This window comes from Salvelinus fontinalis, chromosome 31 (genome assembly GCF_029448725.1).
Source record: "Salvelinus fontinalis isolate EN_2023a chromosome 31, ASM2944872v1, whole genome shotgun sequence".
Taxonomy (NCBI): Eukaryota; Metazoa; Chordata; class Actinopteri; order Salmoniformes; family Salmonidae; genus Salvelinus; species Salvelinus fontinalis.
In genome coordinates, this window is record NC_074695.1 from 18,562,075 (window position 1) to 18,574,410 (window position 12,336).

The window sequence follows — 12,336 nt, forward strand, 5'->3', positions numbered from 1 at the left end:
GTTCATTATTCTCTCTGCAATTCGATCAACTTTTGTCGTTTTAATTTATCAAAGTTATCTTTTTATTTAGTGCCTCTTTTGCAAGATCCAATCAGTATTCTGTATTCTTCACTGGTCGGGGTTGACAGAGCACTAGAACAAGTCTTATAGGGCTAAACGTTGCAGTCCGTATAGTTGAATGCAATGCAATAGCTTTGTTTAATTGCTACCATGGCAAATATGACCAGAATGGTCTTACAATTTCTCCCCATAATGTCTACTGTTTAATGGGGGGGGGGGGGGGGGGGGGGGTTGAAAGGAAGAGGTGGGGGAGATTTTGATAACTTCCAAAAGGAAGATAATCCACCCCCACCTCTTCCTCTACTCCCTCTCTGCCTTCCTCTCCCTCTCTCTCTCTGAGTCCCAGCCCCTGAAGGTGTCATAACTGTGTTCTCTCTCTCCCTCTCTATCACCGCCTTTCAGATCTTTAAAAGCTGCTGCTTTGCTGTGTCTCGATCTCCGTTTGTCTCCTCTAGCACTGCAGAGGACTCCTGGCTGTCTTGAGATAAACCGGCTAAGCATCAAGCAAAGCTGAAGAGACGGAAAGAAGACGGAAAAACAGGAGAGAAGAAATAGCATTAGCCACATTTGACTGAGAGAGGGAGGGAGAAAGAGAGAGTGTGGAGCTGAACCTGAGACCTGGACAGAAAATGCCTCTCCTATCTAACTTAACGACTATTATCTTGTTGTTGATTGCTCACTGCGGATCTTCGACTCTAGCTAACCGTTTGGGACCCTACAAGGGTTGTCTGTCATGTAAAGAACCAGGTCGGGCCCCCCGCGACCATATTGGGCAGGCAGGCAGTACATCAATGTTGGCCCAGGGAGAGCCCTGTGGTGTGTACACCATGAGCTGTGCCAAGGGGCTGCGCTGCGTGCCTCTTCCTCAGGAACACAGCCCTCTCCAGGCTCTGTTGCAGGGCAGGGGCTTCTGCACCAAGCACAGCAGGACCAGTCCCACGGAGAGGCCCCACCCCACAGGTAAGACTGAGACACACACCACCAGCACCTCTAATAGTATTCAATTCAGCTCTGTGTTGTGTGTGTTAGGGCAATTATACTACAGATTAGTAGCACGTAGTAGGACACACAATCTCTCATCATCAGTGTGAATATTGTATGTGACGTTGGCGTGCACCAAATAGAAATGCTAGTACTGTATTATCATATGAGTATGACATTTAATGTTAGATGCATGGCAAGTACTAAACATGGATTTGAAAGGGCTGCATGGTCTTGATTTCTATGCTGCAGTGCCTCTGGAGTCATGTGACTAGGGTTGCACAATTCCGGGAACTTTCCATAAATTCCCTGGTTTTCCAGAATCCTGGTTGGAGGTTTCCTAATTTCCAACCGGGATTTCAGGAAACCAGGGAATTTATTGAAAGTTCTCAGAATTTTGCAATCCTACTTGTGACCAAAATCTAATTTGAGGGACTTTGGAACTAGAAGTCTCAAACATTGCCTTGAGCAGCATATCATCGTCATGGAATAAATGGAATTTAGGCTACACTATGATGAACAGACATTTGTGAGGCTGTTTAGGCATATTAGTACGTAGTAGCTTGTGTAAGTATGTGTGTGTGTCTGTAAGTATGTGTATTTGTGTGTGTGTGTAGGTATGCCTCATGATACATGTGATGTGTATGGTTATGGTACTGTACAGGCATTTCAAAGAGAGGTTGTGATCTGTGCGTGTGCATTTTCTTGACAGCACAGATGAGTGTCACGCTGTCACCCACATTCAGATTATGCTGCTTTTCATTGCAAGCTCTCCACCTACTGTTCAGACTAAGCCACTGCGATCCCTTAGTAAGGACATGCTACAGGAACTATACTCATGGGAAATATACACCGGTATCCAGTATATGCTTGATGATTCATGTCTTGCAACAGCTTGAAATAAAATACTTCTAACTTATATAATGATATTAGAGATGGGTTAAGGTTCCTAATAATGCCCTGATTTAATATATTCTTGTTAATATGCTGATCTCTCCTATAGGTCCACATCCTTCGCATAGTGGTGAAATAGAAAAGGTATGTTTTATCCAAGTATGAAGATAATAATGATTTCTATGTACACTTACCCACACCTGTTTAAATGTGAGAAAATATGTAGAGCTGATTACATAATGTGTTCATATTCATACAGATAGATACTGTATGATGGAAGGAGCCTGGGGGTGTTAGTTATTACTGAAGCTACTGTGCTATCTGGGTGATACAGTGACAGCATTCTGCAGCCATTCTGAAGCCATATGGGGCATGATGTGTATGCAGCTGCGTGGCAGAACCAATAGGCCATGATGTGAATCAGTCAAGTTTAGACTCGACTGTGGTGGCTTGGATTTTTCACTTTACAAGATGACGTTGACCTGCGATAAAACACAAACACAACACACAATTTGTTTCTACAATTTAACAAATATAGTGCATTCGGAAAGTATTCAGACACCTTAATTTTTTCCACATTGTGTTACGTTACAGCCTTATTCTAAAATGTATTAAATAGTTTTTTCCCTCACCAGTCTACACACAATACCCCATAATGACAAAGCAAAAACAAGTTTTTAGAAATGTTATGAATACTTTCCTTGTATATATAGTCACAGCCGCTGTCTCAGTGACCTGAAAAGGCACAGCCTTTGTCTAACAATATCATTATATAATGACATGATAGTATGTGACATATAATATGTTAAGCTTCTGGCTTCATGCACCATCACTGACATACATGTACTATGATATCCACACATGTTGTAGCTACTTCAATAGGCTACTTAAGGGTTCTCTGCATTTTCTGTCATTTAATAAGCATTTCTGCTTGTGTAGTTACTGTATTTATCAATGTGTAGGTACTGTATTGACCAATGTGTAGTTACTGTGTCCATCAATGTAGTTACTGTATTTATCAATGTGCAGTTATCGTATTTATCAAGGTGTAGTTACTGTATTTATCCATGTATAGTTACTGTATGCATCAATGTGTAGTTACTGTATTTATCAAGGTGTAGTTACTGTATTTATCAATGTATAGTTACTGTATGCATCAATGTGTAGTTACTGTATTTATCAAGGTGTAGTTACTGTGTTTATCAATGTATCCTTGTTCTGTTTAGGCACCCTGCCGTAAGCTGCTCAATAGTGTTCTGCGTGGTGTTGAGCTCACTATCTTCCTGTCTGATCGTGACATCTATATCCCCAATTGTGATACTCAGGGCTTCTACAGGAAAAAGCAGGTAGATACAGAGCAACATGTTTGCTGACGTGAATATTTGCCTGTGTATGTATATTTGCCTGTGTGTGTGTTTATGCGATCCAGAGAGTTGCATGCTATCTCTCTATTTAGTAGCATGCTATCTCTCTATTCAGTTCAGACCAAAAATGTCTCCACAGCCAGAGGCTCTGAATAAAGAAGACTTTTCTTTCAGGTCCTCTGGGCTGTGGGCATGCAGACAATAGGTCTGTGGTATGATGACATATCATTCTCTCTCCTGTCACACAACACAGTGTCGTTCCTCCAAGGGTATACAGCGTGGCCTCTGTTGGTGTGTGGACGAGCTGGGTACTGCCTTGCACTCACGTGCCAGCGAAGACGGCACTTTACCATGCGATGGAGATTGAGGGAGGTTTCTGTCCCACAACTTTGAGCCTAGAGGAGGGGAATAGGAGGAGGAGCAGGACATGGAGAGGGGGTGGCTTTAGCTTGTGCTAGACACTGCCTCGACAGGAGAAACCAGGGATTAACCACTTCCTATGGAAATTACCCAAAATTAGGTTACAGTCCTCTAGTCAAGAAACATCTCAACAAAGACACATACCTACAGTACTACAGTAGCAATATCCAGCTTAATGTTCAACAGTTTGCAGCTACAATACCAGTCCTCTGAATCATTCAGTGTAACAATGTGCTATAGCTTACCTAGCTCACATTACCACTTTGTTACTCACTGCCTCAACTAACTGATATCTCAGCTGTATTTCTCCATAATTAATTCCCTGGCTCTTGTCCTGGCTTCGTCCGTTCGTTGTAGATGTTCTGTTTTATAGGATAGCTGACGCTGCCTGTGTTTGTTATTGACTCAGTTGGCTGAAATACTGTTACGCTGGTGTTGGTGTGACACAATGTTTGAAAACATGTCTACGTCACCATCCTCTCTCCAAAGATACACTGACATTATGATATTTAATTAATACAATATAAGAATATTCCTTTTCTATTTAATTTATTTTGGAATATGTAGTACTGCTTGAATTTGACACTTATCCTATAATCGCGTCAGAAAAACAGTGATGTGAAACAGTCCATTGTTGTTGAAATGACGTTCCGACTGCTCTGATAGCTGATTGTTTGTACATATTTGGGATTTTTGTGGTTGACAGTGTGTTCTGAAGTGGTAGACAAAAAACGCTTATGGCTGTTACGCTTTTCAAGAAGTTGTTAAGCATATTTTTATATACATCAATATAATATTTTATATATAAATTGTTCGTTAATTTAATTAACTACAATGCCATGTATTTTTATATTGTCAGCAGTTTTTTTTTTTTAAACAGAGGTTATTTAATTTCATTGCTAGGGACAACATTGTGCTTTGGCGGCAGTAGCACCCTCATGGCAAAATTGATCACACACATCTGAGCAATTCAACTGTTATGATTTTTACTTCAAGATTTCTATTTTATTTATACTTTGACCATTTAATATTGGAATGTATAATGGTAATGTTTTGCTTTTGGCACATCCTATTAAAATGCAAATTTTCGTAAATGAAGTTTAAATATGTTACAGTTACTTAATTGTCTTTCCCAAGTCCTCATAAAAAACGTTAAATTGTGATAAACTGTGATAAACTGTGTGATTAGATGGTGTCTATTTCTCACCAATCTTGTTGTGCCAATCTCTTTGCTGTGATGCTAGGTCCATGCACAGGGGGCCTGTAAGAGCTCAAATAAAATCTAATGATATCAAACTGGATAACAATAAATAAATACATATATTAATATAATAAAGAGCATTACGGTGTGTTTTATTTGTGAGCTCCACCAGTGCAGTAGCTGTAGTGGGATTGGATCGCATTAATTTTACAAAGGTGCTTAGTCATAGTCACAGTCTGAAGCACCACACATGTGTAGCAGCTAAATGTAGCACAGCATAGCTACTCGGCTAGCCACTTTGTTCTCTTATGACAGAGTTGATTTAAAATCATCGCCCTGATTTCAAGTATTTGTTTTCTGTTCAAATTAAGATCTAATAACTGTCTCTCCAAAAATATCTAATAACTGTACCTCCAGATCAAGTTACAAATAAATCAACAGGTTAGGAATTAATAGAATGAATAGGCATCAGTATGATGCAGGTTTTCTACCATGTCTAGGGGATACAAAGGACCATTTGCTCTGGCACTTACAGTACACAATGACACATGCCTGTTTCCAAGGAAACAGCATAGAATATCCAATTTGTCCATGCATAATAATTTGAAATGCAGGTCTCGCAGAAGATGATAAAGGAAAGTAAGCAGCGTCCTTTGTTAAATCACACCACAAGTCCTGCTTCTGTATCTAGGGTGGTTACATTTGCTATTCGTAGGAGAGTGAATATAGGAGACATCCTATAGCTACTTTCTCTGTGCACAGAATCAACCATTTAAAATGTGCTCAGATGGAAGACATATCAAAATGCTTATCCATTAACATTGCTTGTGGTATATCCTCTATTACAAACCGGATTGTTCAAGCCCTGAATGCTGATTGGCTGAAAGTTGTAGTATATCAGATCATATATACCACGGGTATGACAAAAAAAATATTTTTACTGTTATAATTACATTGGTAATCAGTTTATAATAGCAATAAGACACCTTGGGGGTTTGTGGTATATGGCTAATATACCTAGGCTAACGGCTGTATCCAGTCACTCCGGGTTGTGCATAAGAACAGCTCTTAGCCGGATGCACACATCTCCCCACTGGGCACATAGTGGTAGAATCAACGTTGTTTCCACGTCATTTCAACCCCCAAAAATCTATTCAATCTAATTTAGCCATAGGTGGTGGCAGTGGCGACCCATCATTAGGGACAGTGATTTAATAAAGCCTCCATACCAACATGGTCTCTTTTTTGCATTCTTGAGTAAGGCAGCTCCAAAATGCAGGTGTTTCAACCTAGCTCAGGAGCATAGGGGTTGGTAATGTTCTCTAGTTGCGGCGTGATTGGCTCAGTGTTCTGTCACTCATGGGGACTCTACATCACTGCCAAATCTAAGGGTAGAGCTCGGAAATTCAAGCCCCTTGGATGCTGCCATTGAGTTACATTAGAAGTGCCCATCCAAGAAGGCTCAAGCTCATTGGCCACAGATAAAATGACATCAAATCACGTTATATTGTCACGATCGTCTTCTTGATAGACAGTGGACCAAGGCGCAGCGTGTGGAAAATACATCTTCTTTTATTGAGAAGAGAGAGAAAACACAAAACGAACACTATACACAAACTAACAAAACAACAAACGACCGTGAAGCTAAATAACGTAAGTGCACAGACAAGCAACAAACGTTCAACATAGACAATTACCCACAAACAGCTAAAGCCTATGGCTGCCTTAAATATGGCTCCCAATCAGAGACAACAATAACCAGCTGTCTCTGATTGAGAACCAATTCAGGCAACCATAGACTTTCCTAGACACCTACACTGAACACTAACCCATCTACTCTACTTAACCCCCTAAACCATACAACCACCCTAGACAATACAAAAAACACATACCTTCCCCATGTCACACACTGACCTAACTAAAATAATACATGAAACAAAGAATACTAAGGCCAGGGCGTGACAGTACCCCCCCCCCCCCCCCCCCAAAGATGCGGACTCCGGCCGATGAACCTGAAACAGAAGGGGAGGGTCCGGGACGAGGCCCCCACTCCACCATTGTCAATACCCGCTTTGGTGGCGCCTCTGGAGCGTCGGCCCTTGTAGAAAGCCCCGGACTGAAGACCATCCCAGAGGGCGCCACCGGACGGATGGGTAGCTCCGGACTGAGAGGTATCTCCGGACTAAGGGGTAGCTCTGGACTGAGGGGGGGTAGCTCCGGACTGAGGGGGGGTAGCTCCGGACTGAGGGGGGGTAGCTCCGGACTGAGGGGGGGTAGCTCCGGACTGAGGGGGGGGTAGCTCCGGACTGAGGGACTGCAGCTCCGGACTGAGGGACGGCAGCTCCGGACTGAGGGACGGCAGCTCCGGACTGAGGGACGGCAGCTCCGGACTGAGGGACGGATCTGGCTGCTCATGGCTGGCTGACGGATCTGGCTGCTCATGGCTGGCTGACGGAGCTGGCTGCTCATGGCTGGCTGATGGATCTGGCTGCTCATGGCTGGCTGACGGATCTGGCTGCTCATGGCTGGCTGACTGATCTGGCTGCTCATGGCTGGCTGACGGATCTGGCTGCTCATGGCTGGCTGACGGATCTGGCTGCACATGGCTGGCTGACGGATCTGGCTGCACATGGCTGGCTGACGGATATGGCTGCACATGGCTGGCTGACGGATCTGGCTGCACATGGCTGGCTGATGGATCTGGCTGATCCTGTCTGGCGGAAGGCTCTGGCTGATCCTGTCTGGCGGAAGGCTCTGGCTGATCCTGTCTGGCGGAAGGCTCTGGCTGATCCTGTCTGGCGGAAGGCTCTTGCTGATCCTGTCTGGCGGAAGGCTCTGGCTGATCCTGTCTGGCGGAAGGCTCTGGCTGATCCTGTCTGGCGGAAGGCTCTGGCGGCTCCTGTCTGGCGGAAGGCTCTGGCGGCTCCTGTCTGGCGGAAGGCTCTGGCGGCTCCTGTCTGGCGGAAGGCTCTGGCGGCTCCTGTCTGGCGGAAGGCTCTGGCGGCTCCTGTCTGGCGGAAGGCTCTGGCGGCTCCTGTCTGGCGGAAGGCCCTGGCGGCTCCTGTCTGGCGGACGGCTCTGAAGGCTCATGGCAGACGGGCGGCTTTGCAGGCTCAGTACAGACGGGCGGCTTCGAAGACTCAGTACAGACGGGCAGATCATACGGCACTTGGCAGACGGACAGTTCAGACAGCGTTGGGCAGACGGGCAGTTCAGGCGCCGTTGGCCAGACGGGCAGTTCAGGCGCCGTTGGCCAGACGGGCAGTTCAGGCGCCGTTGGCCAGACGGGCAGTTCAGGCGCCGTTGGGCAGACGGGCAGTTCAGGCGCCGTTGGGCAGACGGGCAGTTCAGGCGCCGTTGGGCAGACGGGCAGTTCAGGCGCCGTTGGGCAGACGGGCAGTTCAGGCGCCGTTGGGCAGACGGGAGATTCTGGCCGGCTGAGACGCACTGTAGGCCTGATGCGTGGTGCCGGAACTGGAGGTACCGGGCTAAAGACACGCACCTTCAGGCTAGTGCGGGGAGAAGGAACAGGGCATGCTGGACCCTGGGGGCACACATTAGGCCTTGTGCATGGTGCCGGAACTGGTGGTACCGGACTGGGGACACGCATCTCAGGGCTAGTGCGGGGAGCAGCAACAGGACGCACAGGACTCTGGGGACACACAGGAGGCTTGGTGCGTGGTGTAGGCACTGGTGGTAAAGGGCTGGAGACACGCACCATAGGGCTAGTGCGTGGAGGAGGCACTGGTTGTACTGGGTTGGAGCGGGGAGGTGGCGCCGGAAATACCGGACCGTACAGGCGTACTGGCTCCCTTGAGCACTGAGCCTGCCCAACCTTACCTGGTTGTATGCTCCCCGTCGCCCGACCAGTGCGGGGAGGTGGAATAACCCGCACCGGGCTATGTAGGCGAACCGGGGGACACCATGCGTAAGGCTGGTGCCATGTAAGCCGGCCCGAGGAGACGCACTGGTGACCAGATGCGTTGGGCCAGCTTCATGACATCCGGCTCAACGCTGAATCTAGCCCGGCCGATACGTGGAGCTGGAATGTACCGAACAGGGCTATGCACGCGTACAGGAGACACCATGCGCTCTACTGCGTAACACGGTGTCTGCCCGTACTCTCGCTCTCCACGGTAAGTACAGGGAGTAGGCGCAGGTCTCCTACCTGACTTCGCCACACTCCCTTTAAGGCCCCCCGAAAGAAATGTTTGGGTTGTACTCACGGGCTTCCAGCCTTGCTTCCGTGCTGCCTCCTCATATCGCCTCCTCTTGGCTTTAGCTGCCTCCAGCTCTTCACGAGGGAGGCGGTATTCTCCCGGTTGTGCCTAAGGTCCCTTTCCATCCAGTATCTCCTCCCATGTCCATGAATCCTGGGTAGGTGGGTCCTGTTGCCGCTTGACACGCCGCTTGGTCCTAGATTGGTGGGCAATTCTGTCACGATCGTCTTCTTGATAGACAGTGGACCAAGGCGCAGCGTGTGGAAAATACATCTTCTTTTATTGAGAAGAGAGAGAAAACACAAAACGAACACTATACACAAACTAACAAAACAACAAACGACCGTGAAGCTAAATAACGTAAGTGCACAGACAAGCAACAAACGTTCAACATAGACAATTGCCCACAAACAGCTAAAGCCTATGGCTGCCTTAAATATGGCTCCCAATCAGAGACAACAATAACCATCTGTCTCTGATTCAGAACCAATTCAGGCAACCATAGACTTTCCTAGACACCTACACTGAACACTAACCCATCTACTCTACTTAACCCCCTAAACCACACAACCATCCTAGACAATACAAAAAACACATACCTTCCCCATGTCACACCCTGACCTAACTAAAATAATACATGAAACAAAGAATACTAAGGCCAGGGCGTGACATACATCAACAGTAGTTTTGATTGGACTGATCATGTCAACATCATACTTTGAAAATCTTAGCTAGCAGTCATCATCATGAATCAAGTAGACAATCTCCTGACAATCCTTTTTAATCCTTGTCATATTAAGTAAAATAATGAAGAGAAATTATAGATAAAATGTATCGGTGCTCATCGACCATTGGACATAAACATTACACAACAAGTTGGAAATCGCAAATTCAACAATGAGTGGTTTGGAAGGAATCAGTGGCTAACTGCAAGCATTGCAAAGCAATCACTAGCCTGATATACAGTGGAGTGGGTGTGTGGTCCCAATTCTCAGTTTAAGGTTCTCTTTTGCAAGCTTAAAATTATAAACATTCATAATTGGCCATGCTGTCAATCCAGCATGATTTCTGCCGCGCTCAAAACAAATTCACTCAGAACTGTGAAATCTGTCTTCAGTGAGTTCAATACAACTGGGAACTCAGGAAAAAACAGGCTCTGACTGGGAAAATATGTTTTGAATGGTCTTCCAACTCGGAGTTGTAAATCAGGAACTCAGGCCTCTTTCTAGAGTCACGAGCTGAAGATCACTGATGTCATTATGATTTGACCTTGTGTAACGGATGTGAAATGGCTAGCTAGTTAGCGGTGGTCCGCGCTAATAGCGTTTCAATCTGTTACACTTGTTCATGATTCGACCTTGAGTTCCCATTTGTCTTGAAAGCACCATAAATCCAGAGAATGCCAAACGTTGATGACAAAGCTTGATGACAAAATGTGCTTACGAAGGACCACCGTGCCACCTTCCTGTTCAAGTTAGCACAGTACAACAAGGTGAGTCCAAAAATGTATTGTATGCTGCTGCATAAATTATGTAATATGCCAGGGAGATATGTATACTGTAGCTAAGAAAGTAATACTAAGTGTATGTTGTGTAGTAAGCTGTTAGTAGCTCATGTGCCTCGCCCTAATAATCAGATATTTTTTCCCCTCTTAATGTTGCCTACTGTTCTGACTTGGCGGTGCACATGTAGCCTATAACCTGTTTCAGAAATGTAATCATCGAATATTGTAAAAGCTTTCATTGTCTGCTAATATGCCCCCTTTATTTATCCTACAGTTCTGACTTGGTATACAGGGAGAACACTGTAAGAACAGCCCATGTTCTGAATTATTTCGCTGTACATTTCAAAAGTGCTGAACAAATAGTTATATTGACTACATCCATCCTAGCTCGCTCATTAATGTCTTAATCGGAATTATGGATGGCCTCTTATCCGCTTGTCGTCCCCTTATGCCATAGTTTGTACATCTCAATTGTCAGTAGAAACCACATTTGTTTAAGCAAGTCAGCCATATCAGCTATGCTTTTTTTAAAGGCAGGAATTGAGGCTGAATGAACTGTTTCGCTGCCAGACAAGGCTCCACTGACAGGTGTAGCAGTGGTAAGGTGTTGGGACTGCTGTTGGGACAGCTTTATGTAGGCCCTAACAGTTTATGGGCACTGTTTTTCACCGTTATAGTGCAATTAATGTATTGGTTAGTGTTGTGTTGTGTAGTGGTTTTGCTGGCATGCAACGCCCACATTTTGTCAGGGTTTGCCCCACCAAGATTTACATGCGAAAATCACCACTGAGTGGTGGCCTATATGGGTTGGCAGAAAGTTCTGCACAAAGCACTGCTTTGAGAGAGAGCGCATGAGGGCTGCAATTCCTCTATGATCAATTAATCAAAAAGTAAAATTTTGGTTAGAATGGAATATATTAGATACATGACTTAGCTGACTTACTTTCATAGTCTGCTTTTATTCTCTGCATTGATACAGTAATAGCAGAAATACTGTGAAAGGATAGTTATGGTAAGTAATAACTCATGAAAGGGACATGTTATCAGCCCATCTGATCACATTATATTATTTGTAACACATATCTTCGGTTTATCACACCTGAACAGTTGGACCAACAGGGGACTGACTGCATGTCAGTTCCCCATAATTGTTCGAGAATAGCTGGACTGGAATATGTATTGAGTAGACAGACTAATTTGAAATCCAAAATTAGTGTTAGAACAAGTGCAAATGTAGGCTAAAACTACTAACCTAAATTTAGAAGGATCTGTGCGCGGCACGGTTAACCTTTGATTTGCATTACGCGGTGACGAGGAAGTCAGTTTGCAAAAGATCAGAATCGGGAGAAGAAAAAATAAAGTTTGAGTTTGCGGAAGATCAGAATCAGGAGTATTTAAAAAAAAGTTCCCAAGCAAGGCAAGCTTCGCGATGGCCTCTGTCGGTAACGCTGTTTCCAGTCCAATGGTGATATTGGCCCCAAAAACCAAAACCAAAAAGAAACATTTTGTGCAGCAGAAGGTGAAGGTATTTCGTGCCAGTGACCCAGTCTTGAGCGTTTTTATGTGGGGTGTAAACCATTCAGTGAGTATAACACGTTATGTTGTCATTGTCCGTTTTGATAACGTTAGCTTAGCCTATTAGCTAGCTAACGTTAACTAACTTAGCTAATTTTGACATTCCGTTAGCTAGTT

General features: G+C 45.0%; 2 protein-coding genes across 3 annotated transcripts in view; both read left to right on the forward strand.

Annotated features, from left to right (window-relative positions):
* Positions 1-391: 391 nt before the first annotated feature.
* Positions 392-5,055, forward strand: LOC129829720 (insulin-like growth factor-binding protein 5). The gene is made up of 4 exons (XM_055891597.1): positions 392-1,020; positions 2,045-2,079; positions 3,162-3,281; positions 3,553-5,055. Exons 1-4 carry the CDS (start codon positions 690-692, stop codon positions 3,664-3,666), a joined length of 600 nt encoding a protein of 199 aa, XP_055747572.1. The 5' UTR covers positions 392-689; the 3' UTR covers positions 3,667-5,055.
* A 6,729-nt stretch (positions 5,056-11,784) lies between these two features.
* LOC129829721 (phosphatidylinositol 5-phosphate 4-kinase type-2 gamma-like) overlaps positions 11,785-12,336 on the forward strand; it is a 29,826-nt gene continuing 29,274 nt past the window's right edge. The window contains exon 1 of one of the 2 annotated variants that reach the window (XR_008755441.1): positions 11,785-12,226. Coding sequence is in view for 1 of the 2 variants with exons in the window: in XM_055891598.1 (XP_055747573.1) it covers positions 12,074-12,226 (153 nt within the window). In the remaining variant the exon portion in view is untranslated. The remainder of the gene's footprint in view (positions 12,227-12,336) is intronic. The other variant, XM_055891598.1, reaches the window with a different exon arrangement.

Bases quoted from the DNA above. Each gene is read 5' to 3' on its own strand.
- LOC129829720 (XM_055891597.1), top strand. From the start codon at position 690: ATGCCTCTCCTATCTAACTTAACGACTATTATCTTGTTGTTGATTGCT. The intron at 1,021-2,044 runs GTAAGACTGAGA...TCTCTCCTATAG, and splicing joins GGAGAGGCCCCACCCCACAG to GTCCACATCCTTCGCATAGT. The intron at 2,080-3,161 runs GTATGTTTTATC...TGTTCTGTTTAG, and splicing joins ATAGTGGTGAAATAGAAAAG to GCACCCTGCCGTAAGCTGCT.